Here is a 27,757-nt window from a genome sequence, read left to right on the forward strand (position 1 = left end):
AAAAGTTGAATTGAAATCTAATCGAATAAATTAGAATTTTGATGAGGATTTCTTATTCATATCACGAAACTATTTGTTTATTATCGAATCGTTAAAATTGAGTTGAAGTTAAAACATCGAAGCGAGATCGTGTTCTTTAGCTACCTGCGAAACTTCTGATTCGTGCAATGATAAAGGAAAGAAACATTAAGCACAGACGTAAACGGATATTCCGTTACTGGAAAATTTCCGGGGTGCAGTTACAAGCTGGCATACCTTCTGAATACGCCACTGATAAAATTCCAGGAATTCCTTTTGCCAGAAACAAACTAGACGAGACTAGCAATAAGATTGATTTGCACTACCAAGATTCCAGCGTCTGGTTTTACCTTGCGTGCCAACCAAGCGGCTCGGAATTAAAGTTTATCCTCCACTTTTATTTTTGCCACTACACATGAACTTGTTACTTGAAATTATAGTAACGAGCGTTCCAGTTCCTGTCAAGCTGAAATTTCGGGAAAATCTATTTCCAGAGATACGATATCTTCTATACCATTCTTGAAATAAATAAAATTGATCAAATATGAAAGTTTATGTTTATGTTGCATTAGTATGGAAATAGAATGATTTTACATAGAAAATGTGATCGAATATGTAGAACGAAGTTTTCTAATGTAAGATTTTCTTTTCTTTTTCTAGAAAATTAAGTTTGACAAATATCTCGACATACGGATATCTAAATTTTAATTGTACGAAACTTTCTATAAACGAAGATTTCTATCGTTATTAGACTTCTCTAAGAGTAAAAAGGTAACCACTTATCGTCTTTATTCATTTTTCTTCTCATTTTTAACTGACAATGGTTTATTGATAGCGTTACACGGGTTGTCGAAGTTTAGGTGCATTTATATTCAAGGAATTCTCAAACACATACTATTACAAAAAATTATAACTTATGTTATATTTCATGAATATATAGCTTGTAAGTCTCATTTATTCAAATCACGCATTAAATCATAGGTCGAGCATATTTCTCCTATACATCATCTTGCATCAACAACGAACTTGTACTAAAGAAACACTTCAATATCGAGGCAGTAACGCGAAGTCAGACCGAAACTCGACTATCTAGTTCATTTATCAAAGTGTAACATTTCAACCTGGTAAAAATCATAATGCTAAAAGCGTCCGTGGACGTGCTGTCCGTTTATCTGGCTAGAAAATTTTTTCGCCAGTCGAATAGCCTAGCGTTGAGCGTAGAATCGGAGCACGGATAAGGCCGGCTCGTTCCTCTGGGGGGGCTAAAGTAAAAAAGAAGACGTCCACTCGAAAACGCAGAGACCACTCGTGCCTAAAAGCACTTGGATCGGTATGTGGATCAATTATACCAAAGAAACGTGGTACGAATTAATGCGTGCCAAGACACAGGGCGTAAGAAAGGAAAGACTCGGGCTCGAAGTGGAACCATTCGACTCCTTTTTGTCATGTCCTTTCGTACTTAATTCTCCTCCAATCCAACGGCACAAAGCGTGCATCGCCGTTGCCATGTTTGTTTTAACGAGCCATCGAGATGAAATAATTTCATCGACTAACGACCCCTGACACCGTTCGATGCTCGAGCAACTTGTATTTCGCATGTATCTAACTTTCAATTAACTCACGGAAATGTACCTCTCGCGCGGTATATTTCTCAGTACATCTTTTTTGCTCTTTCCTATTACTCTCCTTCTCCTTCACCTTCTCTTTATCTTTTTGTTTTCTTCTGTCTTACGGTAAAATTAACCTCTTGTCTGACGTCCCTCGATCTTCGTATAAAACGAACGCTAAGAAAACTCGCTCCCTCTCATCATCGAGGAACCGTATTTCCGTTTTGTACTCATTATCGTTCTCTTTCTCCTCTTCGATTTTCCGTTTCGCTCCTATTTTTTCCCGGCCAGTCTCTCTGTCACCGATGGGTATGCCCTTCGTTCTCGTTTAAAAGGTTATGTTTTATGAATGGAGAGAGACAGGAAGATCGAGTCGGTTCGCGGATCTATTCCGCGGCGCAAAGAGCACGCAAAAAGCCGTCGAGCGGAGGACTTTAAAAGGAAACAAGCTGAAATTGCCGTAGCTAGCGTAGCACCGCGTAATTTGTGTCTGTTTGCATCTTTGTGCGTCTGACGCTGCTTCCCGCAAAGGCATCCCCTTTGATCGCTTCTAGTTAATGAAAGAGCATTAAAATTCTATAGAAGTGCTTCGTTTTTCTTTGATAATGTGGAAATTGATAAGTTCCTGTATCGATGTTGACGGTATTATCTAAGGAAATTGCTCAATGTACATAAATTCTTACGATTAGCGATGTTCGTTCTTTTCCTCTAAGTTTTACGATTTTTATGGGGAGACTGATTTGTATAATTGGTACCGATAGAATGTGAATGTCGATTTCCTTAAAGTTATTTTAAACTTACCACTTAAAATCACTTAAAAATAGTATCTTACACACGCGTGTAAATATTCAAACTTCTCGCTCTATGGGAAGGTACTTCGTATTTTTAATTTCAATACAAACATCGATGTTATAATTATGATTATTTTTTCGTTTTCTGAGTGAAGAATCTTATTCTGGTAAACGATTAAGTAAACTAATTTTTAACGTTGTATCGTGTTACCAAAATTTACTTTTCGAACTACGCAAAGTATTACAGTTCCTAAATCCGCTTCATAGCTTTTGTATTATATATATTTCAAGTTACATATTACTAAAGAATCGAACCTTCATGTAACGTGTGTCACACTATGTAACTATTTCTCAACTATTCTTTATAGTACATTATATTGTACTTCGAATTGGATAAGTAATGTTCTAACTATGCCAAAAAATATATTCCTAACAAACAAAGTATTTCTATGTATTTCTACAAAAATTTATGTCCTAATTAAAATTTAACACACCTCAATGTTATTACTTGTCAATACAAAAATATTTACCGAAGCTACAACTTCATTAGAAAATATGAACATAATCGAAAATTAAAAAGGTTCGAGAACAGACGATGCGATATGAAAACATCCAAAGAGCTACACGATTAAACTACATTATACCATATGATCGATCGTTTAAGTGGATATTCCCTTGACGATGGACCGTTACTGTTCAACAGCTTCTTTTCCCATCTTTCTTTCTGTCTTAACGTCCCTCCGTTACACCCTCCGTGTAAACGAACTCCCTTTGGCTAAACGCTTCTTGGTGGCCACAGAAGACAAGCGTGTCGAGAAGACGTTCGGTTTCTTTTCTCTCGTCAGAGCTACCCTTTTCATCTCGCTCGCTCTTTCGCTCGCTCCTTTCTCCTCGTTCGAGTGAGCATGTTTTATGGATAGCCTTCTAGAGCTTTCGCGGCGCCAGCTCTTCCATAGATACATCGACCGGTCGTTGTATCTACTGCTATCATGAGCGAGCCAGGAACGTAAACGTAAATGAGACATTGGAATTAATAGCGAGTGCCCGGTCTCCACAATGACGTGAAATTTGACGATGAATTATTTTGAAAATGATCGGCGGATAATACCATTCTTCTATGGCGGATAATTGTAGGACGTAGAAAGTCAGTAGGAAGTGAATTTGTATCGATCCGTGAAGATTCTGTAATTAATTTATCTTTTGTCTTGGTTACGTAAAGCAGATAATCTGGGAACGATTGTTTGCTAATAGAAAATGGGATTTATAAATGAAAGTGAAATTTCTGAACTTTGATCGATCGTGGATATTGCGTGAATAGGAAGGAACACGTAGATAGAATTTAATTGGTTTTTTAAGCATTTAGTGTAGGATTTATTAAAATATAATTGAGCCACTGAGAATCCACATTGGCCAATTGCATCGATTGAAAAGTAAAGAAAAGTTATGATATACGAATGCTCTTTGAGAAATCGAAGTTAATCAGATACTTATAGAATCTCTCTAATGATACTGGGCATGAATTCCATGATGATTTAATATTATTTATGTTAAGGTTTACTTTTTTTCTAGATTCATCGGAAAAAGTTTGATCAAAATCTGAATATTTTTCATTTTACAATATAATAAAGATTATTTATTATATCAATATTGATATGAAATAGAGAATGTACAAAGAAAGATGAAATTATAAAAATTAGAAAAACGAATATTATAGATATTGTCTCGTTTATTGAATTCCTCATTTATATTGTGTTAAAATATTACTTAGCATATCTTATGTTTTATAGAATAGTAAAGATTGCTTATGTTAAGGGAATATTTTGAAGTACAATAAATGGAATATTAATGTATACATTAATGGAAGGAGAGAAGAGATGGTTTGTGATTGACTGATTATAAAAATTGAACATGTAAAAAGGAATATATGTAAGGATAGAGTAAAATACAGTGGAGTAACTGGATGGAATAACTGTAAAAGTAGAAATTATATTTTCTTGAAGCATTCGTAATAATATCAGAACAATTTTGAAGATTGAATAACAATCTTATATTAGAAATAAAGAAGTATTACAGATATTCCGTTATTATTCATTAGTAATTACATACACAGATATTTAATAAAGTATATAATAAAGCTTCTCCTAATTAGTTTAGTCATTGTCTCTTTTCTTAATAAAACTTTATCATACGTGAATACAAGAAATTTCTACAAGTGTGACGCACATCTCGAGATTTGACAATGTCAAGAATTCATTTAATGACATGTGATGAATGAAACTTCAGTGAATGTTAATTTCAAACAAGTTGTGATAATTGAATGGAATCTGAAACAAAATTTGATCAGACCATGTTTGGTAAAAGCTGTACTCATTTCCGATACATTAACCATAGTGGAAGACTCATTTTGTGACAACGAAATTCGTCGACACTAATGAGAATTACTTGTCTGACTCATACCTCGTGACGTAACCTTCGTTCTTATGGTACTTTAAACAGGTGTGTCAGGATTTAAAAAGATTCATGGACTTTCCATTCGGTAGTGCAAAAATTTACTTGAAAGGAGGACAAATGAAAGAAATATAACGTAAAATAATATTGGAGCTTTTACGTTCTACTTCGTTTCGTATGAAAGATTTTTAATTTTAATGACATTTTACATTTATTTGAAATTTCTGCATCTCTGTATAACGAACGAAAAGGGAAAAAGTATTCTTTGTTAATCCCTTTCAAGATAACAAACTTTATCATGAAATACATTATTCAAAAAGTATTGTGTATTTAATCAGTTGAATGTATCAATTTATTTTAACCTCTACAGTTTTCTTTTTTCCAATTAAATATTTTTAATGTCTCACAAATATAAAAAGGATATATCTAAAGAGAAGGGAATTAAACAATTTATTAGATTATAACTCAAAATTGCTATTCATTGAAATATTCCATAAATTTTTTTAAAAATAATTTCTTTAAATTATTGATAAATCACGATATTTATGTTGCAATTGATATTGAAAGTTATTCAAGAATCAGAAACTATTGTGTCCTTATACTTATACTTGTAGTATAAGTATATACTTATCCATATACTTTACATTACATATACATTACATTATATATAAGTATATACATATCCATATACTTGTAGTAATAATAGACTGACTTAAAAATACCTAAATTTATGAAACAACTCATTACTAATTCATAAATGTGCTTCATGTATGTTGTATCAGCATATACATCTCTTTAAGCATAATTTAATAGAGGATTAACTTAATAGTTCTCATTTAGAAGCCCAGTTGGTAACTGGTTTTAATTAACCGCTTTTTAATTAAAACCTTTGTTGTTGTGTACGCTTTATCAATATTTATTATTATACATTTATAGCAATTCGAAATTGGCTTCAAAAATGCACAAAGACATGAAAAAACGAGATACCAGCTCAACATAAATACCCTTAATCGCGATTATAATATACATACTTCTTTAAAAGCGATTCAGTAGAGGACCTACTTAATGGTCCCCACGTTAGAAGAGTCCAGCTGACGTAACCGATATTTTTAACTGAGCCCTTTTGTTTCGCCGATTCGTGGTCCTGTTTTACGTTCGTCCTTCCAGATTGCCCCATTCGCCGCTTTCACGTCGACCCCTCGTAATGTCAGCCACGAGAGTGTTTGATCTTTCAACGAGGTTTCCGTGAATTTCAAAGGTTCGTCTCGCGGAGGCGGCGTTTAAATTCCATGTATGGCCGAAGCTGCCGGAGAAAGGAATTTGTCGTCTGCAAGGCGACTCTTTAGATACGACTATTATGCGTCCTGCGAGGCAACCATTACAGAGTGAATACAAACGAGCTTCTGATGGCGGACCAGTCTTCCCCCCTTCAGAAATGAAGTCGTATTTCGTAGAACGAACCGTACCCGTACGCGTACAGTAGCGGTTGCTGTATCGGACAGGTTTTAATTCGCGAACCTCCTGTATTCTCGTACCAACCTGCTAAAACGTATGTGCGATAATGTAATAATGATGTGACACAGTTTCTCGTCCTTAACCTGAGCGGGATGTTGGAGAACAATGGAATAATGGAGGAACAGAAAAAATAATAGAACTTACAAAGACGAGGAATTATATGACAGACCTGCAACTTGTAAATTAGTAGAGTATTATGGTAAAATGAATAGAGGGAAATAGTAGAAATTAAAAAGTAAAGAATTACATTACAGTGTCTATAGTTTGGAAATTGTAATTTCACTAACAGTAAGTGTTGTGATGAAACGATTTAATTATTAGATTTTAACGCGTAAACATTGTAATCTGGAGACTTTTAAATATTGATGTTGTTTTATAGATCATCAAGTCGTATCTCGATATAAATTTTTGTTTATCTAAAAATTTGAGGAGATATTTGAATTTATTATCTGATGATATGAAAAGATTATACAACAATGTGAACATTATATAAAATATGAACAAATTATATGAGTAAGTATGCTTATACTTAAATGCTTATAGTTCTGCTTTTGGTATTGAATAATTAACTGAATTATGTTTTATAGCGTATCGAAGATAAGAGTTACAGTATATCGTATGTAATTTTATTTAAAGTTATCGCTCTATAATATCATTAATTACAGTTTATAACGCTAATCATTTGCGATAATGGATAGATAGGTACCAGGGATACAGTTCATTTAAAGAATCATTTGAAATACAAGAAGTTAAAGACTAAAGAAACGAGAAAATTAAATTTTGATTGATACTTTCATAAAACGCCGGATATCACATGTTTTGATTAAACCTGGAATTTTCTAATGAAAGAATAAATATTAAATAAAATATATTTTTTAATGTTTTACTATTTCTTATTTCAGATTAAACATTACTATAATACAAGTTTAAAGTGATAAAAAAGTTATTTATTTCAATAATACAATAATTCAAATATCATAAATCTATACATATGAAGTTACAAACCAGTCGTATGAAATAATAAAAGAAAAATGTTCTACGACTATTCCTCTATTTTTTAAAGTACCAATAGAATAGATAACTGTTATTACTATAGCAAAAAAATTTTTAGTCTAAACATCTTCAACTTTCTATACTATTAATTCTATTAATATAGATTAAAACGGGGCGTCATCATTATACCTAGAACTTTCAAATTAATTAATCCTAAAGTATAAACAAACCCCTATTGAAAAGAAAATACTTTTCCCACTCATGAAAAATTTGATTAATATCAATATCTATTACGAATTGAGGCCATCATTCCCATGACAATTCCTTCATCGGTAGTCGATAGCGATTAAATTTCAGAAATACCATAGTCCGGTGTACGTCGCGTTCGGGGGGATGATAGCTATTCGGCTGTTCCCGTGATCGCTCGGTTACGCTCGGCTTTAGCTACACCGCCCGGACCCGTCAGTCTCGCGCATGATTTCGTAGTGAGAGGAAGCGTTCCTTCGTTTCGTTGCTCATTCTTCGACGCGGAAAAAATCAATCATATTTTCATAAACGATCAACGCTAAAACGATTAGTTTACTATATTAAAAAAGACGTAAAAGGACCATCGGGTGATAAACAAATAGTGTGTCAAGACGATCGGTCAGTGATAAACGATTAGTGTTGAGTCGCTCGTGATCGATCCTTGTGTGTATCCTGTCAAGGTGTTTTCTACCGTTCTCTGGTCAGGATATTATGCTACCGATCGCGTGTGCTGTAAGATCGTTTTGACTCGAGGGGCAGTCGACTACAGATCACTGGCAAAATGTTACCACAGACCCCTGACATTATTCCTACGACTTTGAATCAGGTAAGCGAAAACGATTCGAATATTACTCTTGGTTTATTTTACTCGTTCCGCGTAGTGACCTTCAACCTGAAAGTCTCTGCCTGTTTCGATACGGTCAGTGTGTTTTTACTGACGATGGCGAAACGCGAACGTTCTGTTTCCGTGACACGCGAGACGTTGTATTTAAGCCTGTTCCAGGAAATTTCTTACGCGTGAAATACATTCGAATTTTTGCTCTACTACCTTTTTTCTGTCTCTTTCGTTTCGTAACGTAAACTTGTTTCGTCAGCAGGGAGAAATTTGTGAAACGCCTTTGACGTGACTCGTCAGTTTTTATCGAAAATTTCGCGTAGATGTGCATTAATATACCACAAACACGATACATAACCAATGTTCGATTATATCGATTTGCTAACATGCGAAGTCGAAAGTAGTGGCAACCGCCAAATACCGATTGCGAGATTCTGTGTTGAATAACCTTATGTATTCTTCGTTACGTGAAGACAGAAATATAATAATTATTAAGACTCGACGATTGGTCGAAATATTTGGGATATCGATTAAGCGAATGCAAACTGTCAGAAATGATCGATATTAATAGTGCTTATTTTAACGAATTCAAGTTCACAGTATAATTTCCACGATTATTCAAAATATAAAAATTTTCTTTCGGAAATCCATTGATCTATCGAAAATTGTTAGAAATTACCAATATCAATATACTGTTTGAGATAAAATTATACGATTACAGTACAATATTTTGCAATTATTTTAAGTATATGTATCTTTTTTGTAATATCGATTATTCGAAATACGTATATCAGTTTACATATCGATTAATCAAATGAAAATTATCGATATTAGTAGTGTTCAGTCTAACATTCATATTCACAATACAAATTATCCAAATTATTCCAATTCCCTTGACAATATCGATTAATCGAATGGAAAATGTTTGAAATGATCGGTAGTATTGGTGCTTATTATAACAGTACTATATCACAGGTTGGGGTAACGCGCCATTCCTGTCAAGATGGCGTGGAAAAGACAAATATTTGCGGTTCGTAGTTGCCGGTTCAAGAACATCGTCTTGTGAGAACAAAAAGTTCCTTATATCGCACATCACGTTGTGTCAATATTACACGTTCACGTCTATGGTCCTTCCCAATGTAATAAACGTCAGTGGTAATTAGCGCTGGACGACAGGTTAGTTCATCGATAATGTCTCGGGAACCGATTAATTGAATTCCATTGGATTATTTTAAACGTGCGAACCCGCTGTGTGTCGCTTATACGTAACTGGCGTATCGTAAACGGGTTTCAAGTTCCTTGCCTCGCGAGCCATCGTATTTATTTCATAGAATGTACTTAGAATTCCGTTTCTTGCAACTGGTTGCAATTTAAGCTAAGGTTAAGTTAAGCGGCATGTGATATTTAATTAAAATGGTTATTGACCTTGAAAGCTGCCAGCAGGTACATATAACGTTTCTTCATTTTCGTAGGAAGCTACGTATGTATAGTATGTAATAATAGCTGTATCTAGAAAATTATATTTCAGGTTTTATGCTCTTTGATATTTACGTTCAAGTTTTATATGTTATATACAGTTGAGGTTAGATTTTATCAACGATCTATATTCTATATCGATTTTAATTTCTAGTTTAATGAAAATTAGATCTTTCCTGATCTTTTTTTCTAAATAGAAATTATTATCTAATTTATAACATCAGAAAGTTTGATATATTATACATATTTGAGGTTATATACATATATACTCTACTGACATTCCGTATTTAATATATAACTTGACTCTACTCTTATTCCATTAAAAATTAGAGCTGTCTGGTCTTCTTTTAGAATAAAAATGAATATTTAATAATTCCATGATTTTAAATAATTTTTAACTAAGCAGTATGTTTTTAAATAGTAGTAAAAATATATATGTAGAAATCATGATAGCGAATTTATATGGCGGAGAATATGACTTAAATAAACGATTGGAATGATACTGCAAATTGGATAGCTTAAAAAAGCGAGTAGTACTAGTAGTTTTTAGTAGTACTTGTTCACAATGGTTATAAAAGCAAACGAGCGTTTTCAGGCGAATAGGTACAAGTAATATTTTGTAATCATAGGAAAAAGATAGAAAGATAAAGAATGACATTGACCATACAATAGCTTTGCCTGTGTAACGCTTTTTATTACTAATACACAGCAAAGAAACTCTCGGTTAAAGAATATTAAACAGAGGAAAGAGGAAGTTATCTCACCTTCCAGCCAACAAAATTATTTAAGGCGTCATTCTAGATAACAGATGTTTATTTGATTAAATAGTCTTTTTTTTTGTAGAAATCATTTATTTTTTATCATTTCGTGATGACCATGATGAGCGTGGCAAATTTTATTATTATATAAAAAGTTTTGATTATCTTCAGTAATTTCAATTTTGTTGATGATCTTTTTTTCCACGTATTAGTAATATTAACTCTTCTTTGGTAAACTGCGGTACTATACACTTATTTTTTTCTAAATTTTTATCTATATTTTATAAAGTTTCAAGTGATTAGTTATGCCGATAATGTACTGTTATACATATCTGTATACAATGTAGTAAACACATTGATGTGCAGTTCATTTGTAAGTTTAGAAAAATAAGAAGAATAGACTTAAACATAAACGATCCATGATTTGCCTATGGAGGGAGGGTTAATATTGTACTATTAATTTTATTTCGTATTTTTTTGTAATATTTTGATCCACTATTCTGTTACCTGCTTATTGGATATTATGTTTGTTATTTCAAACAATTGAGCTTCAGTCTATTAGCATAACAACCGTATAAGTGAACATTACAATTGTAACAATTATCGATGTTACCAGCACAATTAACATTAGGATCAATATAAGCTACGTGTGTTTCTCTTTTTCATCAAACACAAGATAAACACATAATGGCTAGGTCTATAATACATAATGGAAACATACATACGTATTGCGTTTGAAAATAACCATTTACATTTTTCGATTACATTAATCATTCGTAAAAAATGTTACAATTTCAAAGATTCTGCTGTGCTGGATAGTTAATATTAGCTACATCTGTTTGTCTCTCTTATCAAAATAATAGAATATTCTCAATTAATGGAAAATAATTCAGGTGTATTCCGGTCTAGCCGCAACCACGCTTACGTTACCATAAATTCCATCAACAGCATCATCGCATTCATAGCAAACGCCCCTCTTCGCGCGATTCCGCTCCAATTAGAAAAGCGTAATCACTGCAAACCGCGATCATTGGCTTTATTGGCATCGATTGCCCACATGGATCCACTTATTGGCGGTTCTAAATAGCTCGAAATAATAAAAACAGTTTTGTGATCCTCTGGTCAAAGTGGCAAACCAATTATAAAATATTACATTTTCCAATTTTCTTTTCGTAAGATAGACGAACCCAGAACAGAAATATTTTGTTTGGAATCATTGATGCATTTGATATATTGGTTCAATCTTTCGACTAAAATTATTAATTTCCTGGAAAGATGAAAGGATATAGAAAGAAATAATATACTAAATTCGTCGACTAATTTGAAATATTGATTAATCTAGAATATCCGCCCTTTTAGATTTTAGGCTTCGTGAAATCCTTCATTGCCTCGTTAATTAAAATCTTTATCGGCCTGAAATATCGACTTTTTGATTAATATCATTCAGTTTCACGTCGCGTAGAAGAATACAGGACAAAGTAATTCGTCAAAATTTCTGATCATCTTGAATATCAGAATATATTGGGTTGTCCGAAATGTTTCTTTCGTTTTATAAGCAAATAATAGATGCACAATGTTTTTTGTTTTATATTAGTTTATCGAATTATGCACGTATATAATAATAGAAATAGAACGAAATGGATCACGCCTAATTCAATAAAATAATATAAAACAGAAATTGTTGTTCATTTATTATCACCTTATGAAACGAAATAAACTTTTCGGACAACCTAATATATAATAAAGATAAAGTATAGGGCAAAATAATTGTAACAAACCTAGAGTATCAGTTATTTAACAAAAATATCCGTCAATTTAGAATACAAACATTCTAATTACAATTTTCGACTGGTATATTGTCAACTTAGAATGTAAATATTATGACTAAGATTCCCACGCATTGGAAATATAAATCCTGTGACAAAAATTTTCAGAATTCTATATTTGACTCATTGATTTTAATCTCGTCGGATTTCTGTAGCGGAGCGGAAGTGGTTCCGTTTGCCGATGTCATCCTATTTTCCGGGTACTCTGGATGACTGAAAACACGCCCACTACTGTCTCTCTCCTCGACAGGTTTCACTGTCGCGGATTTCGTCGAACTTGAACGGCACGCTCGTTTCAGGTTTATCGTTCGTGGAAAGGTGCGTGACGTACGTGGCCAGAGAATTCTTGAGGCAGACTCTTATCGATTGTTTCGAAAGTCGACACCGCGTTGCTCGCTCTGCATGGCTACGAACAGAATTCGTACTTTTCGAAATAAAATCGATAATACGATTTTATAAATTTGATCTCGTATAGTCGCATTAGTATTTCACATTTGTACTATGAAAGCGAGATTTTTGTTTTGTAGCTACGTCTCTGAAGAGTTAAACAGGTGTTGTTTTAATTATTTAACTTGTTTGGTACTTGTTACTGACGTTTTCTATGTAGAAAATTTGTTTGAGACAGAGGAGTTCCATTTTATAGCGTTTCAAATATTTTTGTTGAAGTAATTAGTACGCTGATAAGCTGACTTTAATTAAAAAATAAATTACATCTATATGTTTAAAAATTATATATTTATAATTATTATAACGGATGCGAATTTATTCTATGAATAAATTCTATTTAATTTTATTAAAAATAAGCTTAAATAGTGCAAACGAATACAGAATACATGAACAAAAGTTAGATACAGATGAATTTCATATCTTCTTTACTCGTTCTTTTATTCTAGGGATAAATCTTATCTACTTCTATTTTATCCTTATCTTAAATTTAAAAGATAGTTATTAATAACTTTTTATTTGTTAACTTCGAAGAAACTGGAGGGTACTTAGGATACACTAAAGAGCCATAAAAGTGTTTTAAACTGTTTATCATTCGGTCGTAAAAATGCTAATGATTCAGCCGTTTCGAAAAAATGAAACATAATTTTTGCCGTGTCATACTCGCCCATTGAAATCGTCTAAACGCGTCTGCCTTGTAGTCTTTATCTGCTAGAAAAATATTAAAAGATGACCTGTTTCCGATGAACACGCATAAGAAGGATATTTGAATGACATTGCAGTCCCTGTAAAACACGATCGTGATTTTCATAACAGATATTCTCGCAGAGTAATGTTTCGAATTAATGTTGTAATCACGGTATATATCGATCTATACTATCGATTTTGTAACTTTCAATTATTAGCAGTTTGACATGCTTCAGCAATTCCAACTACGAAATTACAAATTTCATAGTACAGTAGTATAGACTTTATTTGCATTTGTGAATATAAATGTGAATTTTTTACCCTATACTTTGTTAGGCTAATTTTCTGTTGAGAAATTCTTCAGAAAATTCTCGAGATAGCAAAATAAAATTACGAACTTGAAAAATGTTTATTTATATACTGTATATTTAAATAATTATAATTAAAATGCTATGACGAAGAGAAATAGCTATATTATAATTATGTTTTAATATTAATAAGAACTAAAATTAAATTTGCTAAAAGGACCTGGATATGTACTTCTCATGATTATAAAAATATAATAAATCTGAAAATCATATTGACAAGTTTGATAGTTCTGCTGTTAAGGATCCATTAAAACCTTGTTATTGATCACCAAAATTTTTGAAATTCCATATAATAAAACTAAGTCCAATAAAATACTTTTATCCGAACCTTTGGCACCGGAGACGACGACAAACTCGCGAGCACCAGCGGTGCCATTGAAACTTTCTCACGAAACTTGTTAGGAGACCTTTCCACTCTTTTCGGAGAACTGGTCGCGTAAATATAAGAATATTTTTACTAAATTACTTTATTAACTTTTGTTTTCGCATCTTCTAGATTGTATCTCGAAAGCATCAAAAGAACATTATTGAAAAGACTTTGTCTAGATAGCATTTTGTACTTACAAAAAAGTTTCATCGAGCGCAAGAATTAATATTTAAATAACCAGCCTGAATTTTGTATTAACCGGTGATGGCTTCGAAGGACGATAAGTTCAATCTTGTTATTAATGCAAACCGCGCCGAGTAGTTGAGGAATTATTTATCGAGATGTCTTCATTGTCAGAGTGAACCTTGAACTTCGAAATTCCATTCAGTAAAACTATTATTACATCGAGTACCAAACTCTCTACTCTCATCCTTGATATTTAAATAACTGTTTTAAATCTTCTTCTTACTTCCCATCAGCCGCAGAGAACAATGAGAAAGAGATCTTTTCACTGAATCAGCCTCCAGTTTTAGACCAACGTCTGGAGTCTGAAAGGAACTGGCTCTTAACTCAGCAACAAACTATTGCTGTTCTATTTGCGGCCTTGATATTAATTGCTATTTAAGATAACGGCGAAAGCGTACGTAGGAAAGATACATTGGCACACATTCGTTGCCATTTACGGAAACGTACGAGTATGTATAATGTATACGATTGGTTGCTCAATGATCCAGAGTATAATAAATACGTTGAAGTGATTCGCAGAAATTTCTTAATCATTCATATGTTTATTTGCGTATCGATTAAGCGTGCTTACACAACTACATATAGCGTCCGATATGATTATATATGTGTATGGCTATATTATTGCTAATTGATGGTTTTGTGTGGGTGGATACCGATATGCACGTACGTGGAAGGTTAATTATTATTATACGGAAACATCGAGTTAAACAAAATGGTAATGAAAACGTTACCTGGTATGAGATGCTTGGTCAGTATCTTTTGTTATGAGTCTAATGCGATGATAAATCCAACCGTACGCATAACCATAAAGAATAATTAGATAATTAAATAAACAATGACTAATTTTATAGGATGAAAAGATAACTATAAATTTCCGTTAGATATTTTTAAATCTAATACAAACATGAAATCTCTGTTTCTTTCCAAACCAAACCAAAAGTTTCTTTCTTTTTATACGGAATTAGTAAGTGCACAGCATGTTTTGTTTTATATTATTTTATTGAATTGTGATCCATTTTGAAGTAATTTTAAGTGGGTCATATACAATTCGATAAAATAATATAAAAGGAAAAATACCGTGCATCTATCATTTCTTGTAAAATGAGAACGATACGTTCGAACGGCAATGACACACAAAGAAAATTAAAAGAATTATAAATAAAAAAGAAATCTTTATATTCAATTATATAGGTGAAGAAATATGTACGTTATAACACGTAAAGTCAGTCGCGTTCGTGCCAATAGTTTAAGAGTTAAGATTATTTCTAAGGATTGATTAATTAATTTTTAATAAGATTATTTAAAGATTGTTTCTACTGTAAATTTCAAAAATTATTTCGTATGATTCTATTTCTTAGAAAAATATAATTTATATATGCGGAAGTTTAGTACTAGGTAATAATGTGATAAACAAATCTGATAAATAATGTGGCAAATAAAATCGCATATTATCGAATTATAGTTTGGTTACTACTATTGTTTTATCACGCTTGTTTCATGCAAATATCACGCAAAACGATCACAGCAGATTTCGCAAGAGTGGAAATGACGTGATCGCGGTGTAAAAAGGGAAGATTAAGATGGAACGTCGATAGTATGATAAATGAAGGAAAGTATTCGCAACGTTAAGACGTTAATGTCGCATGTCTGAGGCACGTTAAAGGGCCATGAGATCGCATTAAAAGGAGAATGGGGTCAGTTTGGTAATTTTGAGGAAGCTCGAATACAATCGGTCGATAATGGAATATATACGTATGTATATCTGACAAAATTTTTGAACTAAGTAAAATTAGTTTGATATTAAGAATAACTGCGTTATGAAAGATGAAGCGCAGCTTTGTTTCGAACACTAGATAATAATAATTTATAATAAATCTTTACCAATAATATAGATATTTAGTATAAGATTTCTCGATTAATCGTTTAATCAATCTTTTTAAATATAAAGCATAAACTTTGGTTTTAGCTATTAGTAGCTTTCATCTTTATTTTAAATAGAAATCGATATTAGATCTTATGAATTCGTTTTAATTTTAGACAACGTAACAAATAGAATAGCGTAAAATTTACGTAAGATTTAAGCGTGTATTTGTTTCAAATAAAACGTAATCGGCCGTGAAAATATTTTTCGCAGGTATTATTTCGATATTGAAAAATGTTATCCTTTCGTTGCAATTGAACAAACAAACTTTTCAATTCCACGATATTGACACAAAAGGAGCTGCACTTGTCGCTTTCAACGAGCGCAGATTTTTCAAAAAACAAGAAAGGGAAAATGTTGTTTTAGTATTTCATTTTTCTCGTATACTTCGATTTGTTCCAAAAATAAGAACGTCCCTCAGATGTGTCACAACACTAACTTGACTTACACCAACATGATTCACATATCAACGTATAGCTATTTGAATTTAGATCAAGTTTAGATTCTCCACGGTATTCGTTTAAATTTTAAATCTCAATCAAATATAATGTTCTCCAAAATACTATATGCTTCATCGATAGTTGTCTCAGCTGTGACTTCATCGAAACGAGCAAATCCGCGTTCCACGTTACGAAGAATTATAGAAATATAAAATTTAATAACGAATCATCTCGAAGAGCAGTTCTACGCAAAAGAAATGAACGCGATTATTTCTACGATGGAAAAGAACAGAGGACTTTAATGATGTAGATTTACTATTCTTCGAGCGCTTGCTTTGTGTTAACGATCACGTTATGTGTTAACGACGCCGCTCTCGACCTCCTCGTCACGAACACTGTGACTTCTGTGGCATCGAGCTTTGTGTGCCGGCTTTTGCGTTCTTTGACGACGAAAACGTATTACTAGCCGCTGCTCGACAGCTGAATATATGTACACTGTGATTTAAATTCCTCGTTCCTGCGCGTTTGTCCTAACAGAAATGCCTCTAATTGTTGGCGTATCAACCAGAGGAGAGGAATTATGGAATTCGAGATACTTCATTCGATTTGTGTTGAAACGATACTCAAACGTATAGTGGCTCGCGAAAGTACTCGTCAATTTACTATAAAAGACTTTCATACGTATATTGTGCGTATATCGTATAAAATTATATAAAATATGACATGACACAGTTTGAAATTTCGGTAACACTGTAATGAGACGCAAAATTGCTATGACTACGTATATTGACAAAATTTAAAATCAATCGGAAAATATAGTAGAAGTTACAAGATATTTGTTACAAGCTTATATTTAGTAAGAAAATTAGTATACGGTATGAATAGCCACCTTAAGTTTGTAATAATATCGAATGGTATCAAACGGAGTATGTATTGGGTTGGCAACTAAGCGATTGCGGGCTTTGTCAATACCATCTAATGACAAAATCCGCAATCACTTAGTTGCCTACCGAACAGTATTTTGGAACATATCATTTATTAGACTTCTTGGAGCATATATTTGATTAAGATTTAAATTTTAAACAAATATTGTAGAAACTGATGTTGTATGTATTACATGTACAGTGAGTTGTGATTCATGATTGTGTAAGTCAATTCACTGTTAATTTTTATAACATACTGTTATGTATTTATTATTATAAATGATTCAATATATTTCTAAAAACTGTAAGAACATGTTTTAATATAAATAGGACGTGCTTTTATCTGATCAAACTTGAATGGTCAAAGTGTTGATATTAATATTCAGCTCACGGTCAAATGTCTGTCTGATATTCTTTTCGTAATCTGTACTATTGGCGCCATAAACGCATTTTTCTCAAGATAAGATAAATAATAATTACTATGGATTTATCATCGACTTATGAAATAGACGGGAGAAACATAAAAAAGTGTCTAAGAAAGAGCTGGGTCAAAAACCTGACTCGAAACACGCACTTTTACAAATCTAAGTATATTAACCTCTTCCCGGTCTAATCTTTCACAAAAACTTGATATTTCCAATATGTAATTTCAAGAGAGTATTTTACAATAAAAATTAAGGTTGAATAAATACACAAAGAAATTATACAATTTTGAAAATTTCTCCTTTTATGATAAAATAAATTGGAAAGAATACTCATTAAGATTAATTCACGATATATAAAACTCGCATAATAAATACACGCAGCGATTAATTGTACATTTTTTACAAGTTTTAATAGAGTAAGTGTTATTGGTCGATTATGTTTGAAACGATGTTATGAACGAAAATACGGTTTTACGAATCGTAAAATTTCTCCAATTAATTTTGATAGATTCGACGTGTATGTTCGTGAATAAGCACCGGTGCTCGACCCACTTTCGGGTCAGTATTAATATTTCGTTCATTCGTCCCGCTTGTCCGAGTAATTTTGTGAAGAAGCCGATACTCGGGCTCTTTTACGGTGTAATCCGAAAAAATTGGAAATCCTCACGCGCTTCACGGATTCCTCATCGACTTTTTCCCCGTCTCGTTGTGGGAAGAAATTATAAACGACGTTCTTACGGGAAAATATAAGAAATAATCCATGGAGTCAGTTATCGCTCACGTTTACCTTTTGCTCTATACCTTTGTTCGTAAATTGTTTCTGCACAATGGGTTCGTTGGATTGGCTAGAATAATTAAGGAATTCCAATTGTATGCATTTGATTAATTATAAGTTACGTGCTAATTAACTGCAGCCTTTTGATCATCGCAATGAAGAAATCGGTCCTAACGAAGTGCTGGAAATAGAAGGTTTCATTTCTTATCAGATAATGTATATACATAGATCCTCTACTTTAAATGAAGATAGATCATTGGTAGATTAAAAGTCTGTTAATTATTGCTAGGATTATCTAATTAACTTAAAAGGATTATTCGATATAAAATTGAAAGACGCACGATAGAATGTAGTAATTTTCAATTTTTAATTAAGATCTTTATTAGAAAATTTTTTTAATTGCGTAATAGTGATGGATTTTTATGGTAGGTGAAAGTAATAGGGAATGAATTAAATATACGGTGGGTCACTCTATCATTATGTCAGCATAATATATTCGCCTTAGAATTAGAACGTCTAACTACTAATAGTTGATCGAATGATTAATAGTAATCCAGGTTGACATTGAAGAGTTGATTATAATCTAGGAAGATCTTCCCATACATTTTAAAGTACTTTAACGAACGATAATTATTTCGAGAGAAGAACTTGGTTGATCGATACAATGTTAGAATCTGACGTTTCGTTAAATTATTAAGTTGATGGGAAATCGGGCTTTATAAAAATATGTTTCTTTGATATGTTACTTTACTAACTTTTTTCTGCAATATTCTCGTTTTTACAAGTTTAAATTAATTTATGTAGATTTAAGGCTAACATGTACTCATTTCGAGACGCAGAATGGATTAATTCGTTAATTATTATATTATTTATTGCACAATTCCCTGTGTCTTATGTTTACACTAATATAGCATCGTAATAATTGTCCTCAATTCCAATATCGTTCAATTGAAACACTTTTTAGAAAAAATATTAAAAGTTACGTAATTCCAAAAATATCATTTTTTCAGTCAAGTTTCTAGCAATTTATGTTTCATTGTTTATTTGTATCGAATATACTATTCTATTTAACGTAGCTTCAAAAATAACTACCATTTACACAAAATTTTCGACAGGAAGAATTGCCTGAACCTTATGCCAGAAAATTATATAATCTCCACGGCCGTAAAATATATTGCAGACTTAATTTCTCATAGCTTCAAAGCGCAAAATCTGCCGGAGAAGTAATTTGCATACGCGACAGGGACGGAAAATTACGTTTCACGTAAGAAGTATTTCTTTTCGTCGAGTGTTCTCTTTCCTCGCGTTTATATGACATTTTTACTTTGCTCAACGACTATGTACCGGTGCTATAGTACCTTTACTCTTTCAACAACCACTTTTTAGTGACCTATATACCGTTCAACTCGTAAATGCTTCTTCCTTAACGTCCTCTACCATCTACTTTATCTTAACGTCGCACTATCGCCTTTATCACACCCGGTACGTAATATTTTATCGTTACCAGGTAAATCTTTTTTCTTAAAACTTAAATGGTTATCATTATCCAGTCGTTTCATCGAAAGAATTCCATTACGTTCTCATTAAGAGAGAGTATCGCGTTACAGTGAGACGGTCTAACGTTGCGAACACGACCGACCGATCTAGCTTCTAAAAGGCAAGGTCCACTTCCTAATGAGATTTCGCCAACGATAGCGTAATTAGGGGTGGTCGTGGCGTGCGATGGTTTTCAGCTCTAAACGCACCCTCGCCTTCTCTTCAGCCCCCGCTGAGTGTCTTAATCGCGTTGTCGTAATGTGTTTTAATTCACCGTTAGCTGCACTCCTGATTATCCACCGGCTACTCGTCCAGAGAATGGCCATTGCGAAATGCAAGGGGAACGAACTGCCCTTTCCTCGTTTTATGGACACACTACCGGTCACATGGAAGCATATGGCACGAAAACGTGGTTTCCGGGGCTTGGTGTGGCTTTCGATCCTGATAGGAGGATGTTCCATTAGATGTACGAGATTGCGGATGTTTTATGTAGATTTATATCTTTGTGAATATCAGTTAAAAAATGGAATATAAGCGGAGAATTGTTTTGCCTGCTAAATGTCGTGACGAGTGTTATACTTTCGATATTTTGTATGTTTCTTCATATTACGCGTTATCTATGCATTTTTTCATGAAAATCATCGAATTTTTCATAAAAATCCACAGTCCAGTTACCAGTGTTTTGGTAGTGTGATTTGAGGAATTGAGGATAAACGATTTAGGAAACAATTGTTTCTTTGTTCTTAAGAATTTCTGTATTTTTTATATTAAATGTTATAGGTATATACTTTCAGCTTTTTCTAGGAAACAAATACTAACAATCGCATTACGTATGATGACGTTTAGGATCTGAAATTTATGATAATTTTATTTAGATGGACGTTCGAGTTTCTCATAGTGTACTTTGTTCGAGGTTGTAACAGGAAATGAATTGCACTATTATAGAGTTTCTTTTCAGATATGCATAGTATTCAAATGTTATTAAGACGGAAGAACTATATTAGAAACTCATTCGTGTTGTGGAGTTAATCACGAAACACTGATGAAATTTTGTCGATACGATTAAAGTAGATATACTAATATAAAAAATGTTAATTCGAAATACGTTTTTAATTTAAAGATTCTAAAGAAAAACTTTAATATCTAAGGAACATTTGTAATATAAGCTTAATATAAGCCGTAACATAAGCTTTGGTATTTGGCGAATTGCATGAATCCTGTAGTAGTATAATTTGATTCGAGAACATTTCCATAGCACATGTTCACGAAATTATACGGTCAATTGGTATGATTATGGACCTTGATGCAAATCGCATAAATCATCAATTTAGAGTTGGAAAGTCTTGAATCGATTGAACGTCCGTCCTAGTTCTCGAAAGAATTGATCGAGGTAATTTGAATTTGTTGCGATTCAATTTAAGGCAGCTTCTATGTTTTCTCAGTAGAATTATTGGTCATCAGTTTGCAGAAATTAGATTGGTAACAATTTTCTCGAAACGTAAGTAGGATTTGTATAAATTTCGCTTATGTCGCAAACTTTAAAATGCTTTCTTATCTATTTCTTCTTCAATTCCAAGATCGAGAAAACTTCGTATAACTTTGTTTATCTCCAGGACAGTTCTTTCTTATTGACACCCGGTGTCTATTTTATTATTTGTTGTAACTTTCGTGTAAGTAGTATTTGTTAAAACCCAATACATAAAAAATTGTAGCATTACTGTTATTATTATTATTTTTCATATTTGAAATTCTTTAATAACGATATTATAATAAATTTAATATTATTATATATTAATAAAATTATAGTAAATTTTTATTGCCTAAACGTATTTCTTCGGACATTAGAAATAATATTAATAAAAATAAAATAAAATTTAAATAAATTTCTTAGTTTTAAGAGTCAGAGAATTATAAATTAGTCGAGTCAAATTTTATTTAAAAAATTTTAAAGCAATATTTAAATTGATAATAATATATTTCTATGTTTTAAGTAATTCTTGACATCTTGTAGTTTCATTGAAAAGAAAATTGGTGGCAAAAGGTACTTGATGGTGTATGAATGAAATGTATTTCGAAAGATTCTTGCAGAATAGCGTAACCTCGCTATTGGAGCAAAAGCGCGGGTGGATTTCTAATCTAACGTGACATTGACCAGGGTAGAAAGGACCCCCCAGGTTGGGGTGGCTGGAGAAGCCCGGAATCGATCGGTCTCCAGGCAGGCAACCCCTATATGCCACCACCGTAGACATCTTTCAAACGCACCCTTCGTTCTCCCCCTTTTTTAATTTCCAATCATGTTTCATACTTTCTGGGAAACATACTGAACCGGCAAATATTTACGCGTTGGTGCATAAAAACGCATAGGGCTGTATTCAGTTTAAACGAAAACAAAAATTTGTCTAAACACGAATATTTGTTATTTACGGTGTTCAATATTTTTACAAAATTTTTCGTACGATGTTACGTAAATGTAGTTATTTTTTAAACAGTACTGTGTTAAAAACCATAGTATTTGTTTTGAGCGGTAATTTTGAATCATTCAATGTGAATTACGAGACAAATTGTTGTCAGTATCAGATCTTTAAAACTCGAACACTGGATTTTTAGTGCATTAACCCTTCATAGATAAATATAGCTTTTGATACTTCGTAAGCACATTGAGTAGCTCGTATCGAAGTCTAATCCCTTTATTGTCCTACGCTTTCAAGAATTCTATGATACTTATCAACGTTTCTGCATCGTACAAAAGTTCATTGAATTGCTCATCTGAAACATTCTTCGATAGACATACAAATTCTTCCGAAAGAAAAAATGCAGGATTGAAAATTCTCTGTACAAAATGTAACAACCTAAAGAAGAGTAATTTCATGTGACTTGGAATGGAACTTCATTCTACATCACCTTACATCCTCAACTACATAATTACGATTCTATCAAGAATAATAAAACACTCTTCTCAACGTGTTTCCAATTACGTTCGAACTACCTTAAATTCTCTTGCCTACAAAATACAAGCTACGAAGAATTCGATAAAGCAAGGAGAGAGCAAAGAGGAAAAGACAATAATTCTTGCAATAAATTCTTGCGTGTGAAAACGCCGTAGCAAGACCGTGGCAGCAGTGGTTACCACCAAGACGGTGTCATTTCCCAAAGTCCGCAATTAATTCTTCTCCAGGGGGACACCGAAAGCTTCGGCTGCAATTAGAATCGCGTTGCTCCCCCGGCAGAAGTACAGACCGCTTTAAGCTCTTTTTATTTATCACCGGCATGCATTACCGTGTCACGGCGATAAGAGAACAAAGGTAACGTCGGTATCGCGGCGTATACGAGCTCTAGAACATAGGAAGGCTTGTTGCGCCATTGCTCCGCGAGAAATCTTTATGGCAGCGCGATTGTTTTCGCTCTCTCGGTCGAGCGTTTAGTTAGCAACAAGTAGTCACAGACCTACGTGCTCTGCTCCGTTTCAAGTATACACACGTAGCACACGGAACGACGAGACAGAAAGGCTGTGGCGAAAGCGAAACCGAGCACGCGAGATCGATGCATTGCTCGAAATTGCCGAATCTCGTGGCGTTCTCCGTGATGATTCTTCTCGATGCTCGTTCCTCTTCCCCATTACTTCCGGTCCAGGTACACCTATACGCGTGAAACTTGTTTTCGCCAACCGTGCCGCGGATGCATGAAAAAGTTTTAATAGAATTCCTCGTTCGCGAATCTTTCCCGGCGGAAGGAAGTTTCTTCGATTTAAAGGCGGACTCAAGAACCGCGTTTATCCAAACTTCGCGTGCAATCTAGCGAACTTTCGGTTGCTGTTAGTTTAATAGTTTGTTCGCCATCGTGGGTGTTAAATGCAAGATATGGCAGGTATATGCTGGATCAAGGGATGATCAGAGTTAGGTTGGCAGTCGCTTAAGCGATTGGAACTTCGTGAGATGTTTAACCACCTGCATCGCACTGATGTCGCGTTAGAAACGCTGTTATATACGACGATATATCGTGACTCATGTAGACTTCGAGTGCTTATCATAGAAGATGTTTAGAAATATACGTGCATAGTATGTATTGTACGTAATCTTTTGGAATTTTAATTGATACCGTACTGACGTACGTTTATCGAGATTATGTCACTAAAATTTTCTTTTCTAAATGGAGCCTTTTCTGCCATTGTACTACGTGTTAGAATAGATACGAAATCATACTAATCGTGAAAAATGTTATTATCAATTTTGCGTTATGCCTCAACCTTGTAACAACTGTCCTTGTTTCGACAATCGAACACTTTCGACACAGACTTGTGACGTACAAAGTGTGAAATATATTAATTACAACTAAACGAACTGTTTCTTCCCCTCTCAAATAAATCATAATACTTTAGAAAAATCATAGCTGCAGAATTATGTTTTAAATTTAGGTTTTATATTGTATCGGATTATGTATTGAATTTAGTTTTATTATGTTTCTATGTGAGTTATATTTCATAGAAGAGTTCTGTCTCTATTTCTCTTTCTGTCCCTTAAAAAGCTTGTGTAGACAAATAACCGGTTTATTCATCGTGAAAATGTACTATAGAAATCGATATGTACTTTTACGACGATTTAATATTTTATTTGTTTAACAACCCAGACACTTGGCACTCGCAGAAATTGATACTTTAGTGGTAGGTGTAACACGCAAGAGAGAGTTTAGAAAGTATATTGGATATATGCTTAATCTGTACCGATCATTACTATACGTATAACTACTGAAATTAATTTCTCGTTAATATGGAGTGGGTTTATAGGGGTTAGCAGGAAATTCGAGATGCTCGATAATTATCAATGCGATTCTGCGGGCACCCACTTGAAATTGACATATAAGAGCGGCACGTGATACGACTAAATCACGTTTAACTTTTTTCTTAGGATTTTATTTTAATTTATAAGTTCCTCTACTGACTGCCTTTCAATCTTAATTATTTTTCACTTCTACAACGTTTAGTAAGATTTATTAGGAAATTTTTCCTTGATAGAAGATTAAGAATAGATTTAATCTACTTAAGGAAAAGGATATATATAAAAAAAAGGAATATATTTCTTTCTTTTATACGTATGTGCTTACCTATATTAGGTGTATTTTCCATTGCTTACTATAATTGTTCGTTATCTCTCTACTAAGTTTCCCATTCTTCTTTTGTAAAACCTCTCTCATAATTAATTTCAGTATTTTAGATACTCAAAGTCGAGGAAAGCCGCATTACTCTTAAAGTTTAATATTCAATTAAATTAAATTGATTTAATATTAAATTACATTTAAATTGGCTATTGTAACATAGCTAAAGAATTTCTTTAAAACCTTGAACTTACATCGTTCGAACAATTTATTATTTTCCAAGCATGTATACTTTTTAAGTATACCAATACTGTAAATAATAGATGGAATTCCATGATCGTTGTGTACTAGATAAATGGAAAAGTACCGTAATTTCACGGCGCATAACTGAAATTGCTTCGAGTCTCATGGCTAAGCACAATTTTGCCTTACGAAGTGTAACACGAGTAACGATATTGTAAAGAACGATTGATGGATCTGGTAACTTTATACTTCACCAGGTAGTAATACTGTCCCTGGACAGATCGTATTATCCTGCCGCTTGAAAGCGGCAAAGCGTAATCGTAATTGATCGATCTTGAGTAACAAGATCATTTGAATGCCTCTGCTCGAAAAGAAATCGTGATACAGTTCGCTTCACGTCCAGAAAAGATTGCGTTACCTTTCATTGTTCTGACAACGAAGAATAGCCTGTCTAAATGAGCAATTTGTACAGCGAACAAGTCTACTTAGAATTGAATGGATTTAGCCAATAATCTTATACCTGCAATTTTATATTGATAGTAATTGAAAACAAGTTAGGATTTTCTAGATAAATTTATACGAGCTGCTAATTTAGAAATTTACAGTTCTTTACTATGTTATATAGATGCGTGTGATCTGTTCTTCAGAAACATTGATCCTTAGCTATGGAAATGTTGTTTCTCAAAGAATTTTATTTTATTGCAATCTAGTAGAGAATTTTAAAAGCCTCAGTGTTTGATTGTCTTTAATTGTGAAAATATTAGATTAATTCTTACAACATTCTAACAAATAAAATATATCAATTAATCTGAAGGATCATGCTTGTAATTTATAATATATCTGTAGTCCATAGTAACAATAAAAATACATCATGTTTCTTATATAATATTTTCCTACTTTTATATCTTTCGTTAAATATTATGGAATCGTCATTTTTCACATATTCTTCTATAATTTTGCTTTTTGAATCTGCTCTACACTTGCTTCAATTCAACCGAAGATCTTGCACAATTTGCTTTACGCTTGTTCTTACCGCTATCACTGAAGAAATTGAGAAGAGCTTCGCGTGTAGAAATATTCGACGTATCGTCACAATTGATTTCGGCATCTAGAAAGACAAACGCTATCAAGAAGAATAGAACGTAAAGTTTAGTCTGATTGCCTCGTGACGGCTCGCTTTATTTATTGACACTTAACCTCTGCGACAATTTCCTGCGTGCTTCCAGCGTTACGATCTATACCTATACAAGCTTGTCTTCTTCATGCGAACATTGGCGTAGTTGAGTCGTAAACGTCAGGAAGCTGTATTTTCCAGGAGGATTTAGCCATTAATTTTCCAACCGGAACATTACGATGATCATATAAGGCCGGCAAATTGAAAAATTTGTAATCTCGCGACTTCCTGCTTGACAGGTCGTAAATTTTATCGTTCAACTTTCGAATTGACACGAGATTTTTTGCTTGAAAAAATTAATGTTTTAAAAAACTCTAAGCGATGTGAATAAAAACCAAATGAAACGAACGGGAGCAATATGTTATTTGTCTAAATTAAAGTCATATAGAATAACAAATGTGACGCGCTTTTTGAATAATGAAATTTTAATACTTCGAAAGGATCTTTTCCGATAAAATTGGATATCGAGTAGAAAAATATTCTGATAAGATAGAAAGTAAAAATCGGCGTATGAATATCGTTTAGAGCAAATTATTAGTCATTTGTCAATTGATCGGAAGATTAGTTGAACGATAAAAAATGTAGTATTATGCAAGGAAAATTTTATGATTTTATTCCTGGGAAATTTTCTTAATTTCCCTCTTCTAGGCTTATTTTTTACAAATATTTCAATACTCTTCTCAGACTTCGGTTTCACCTAGATATACAGGAAGGTTAAAAAATGTGAATTCCGCTCCGATTATAGAACGCACGTTTACATTTAATGTAAGTAATCTGTTGCGAAAGCAAAAGTCATTCGTGGAATGAAATTTCAAGCAGCGCATAG

At 33.1% G+C, this 27,757-nt stretch overlaps 1 protein-coding gene across 1 annotated transcript in view; it reads left to right on the forward strand.

The window, feature by feature from the left end:
- Positions 1–7,809: 7,809 nt before the first annotated feature.
- The window catches only part of LOC126915250 (breast cancer anti-estrogen resistance protein 1), a 164,774-nt gene continuing 144,826 nt past the window's right edge, over positions 7,810–27,757 (forward strand). The window contains exon 1 of the mRNA XM_050719741.1: positions 7,810–8,225. Coding sequence (XP_050575698.1) covers positions 8,181–8,225 — 45 coding nt within the window. The 5' untranslated portion in view covers positions 7,810–8,180. The remainder of the gene's footprint in view (positions 8,226–27,757) is intronic.

Source organism: Bombus affinis, chromosome 1, assembly GCF_024516045.1.
Source record: "Bombus affinis isolate iyBomAffi1 chromosome 1, iyBomAffi1.2, whole genome shotgun sequence".
NCBI lineage: Eukaryota > Metazoa > Arthropoda > Insecta > Hymenoptera > Apidae > Bombus > Bombus affinis.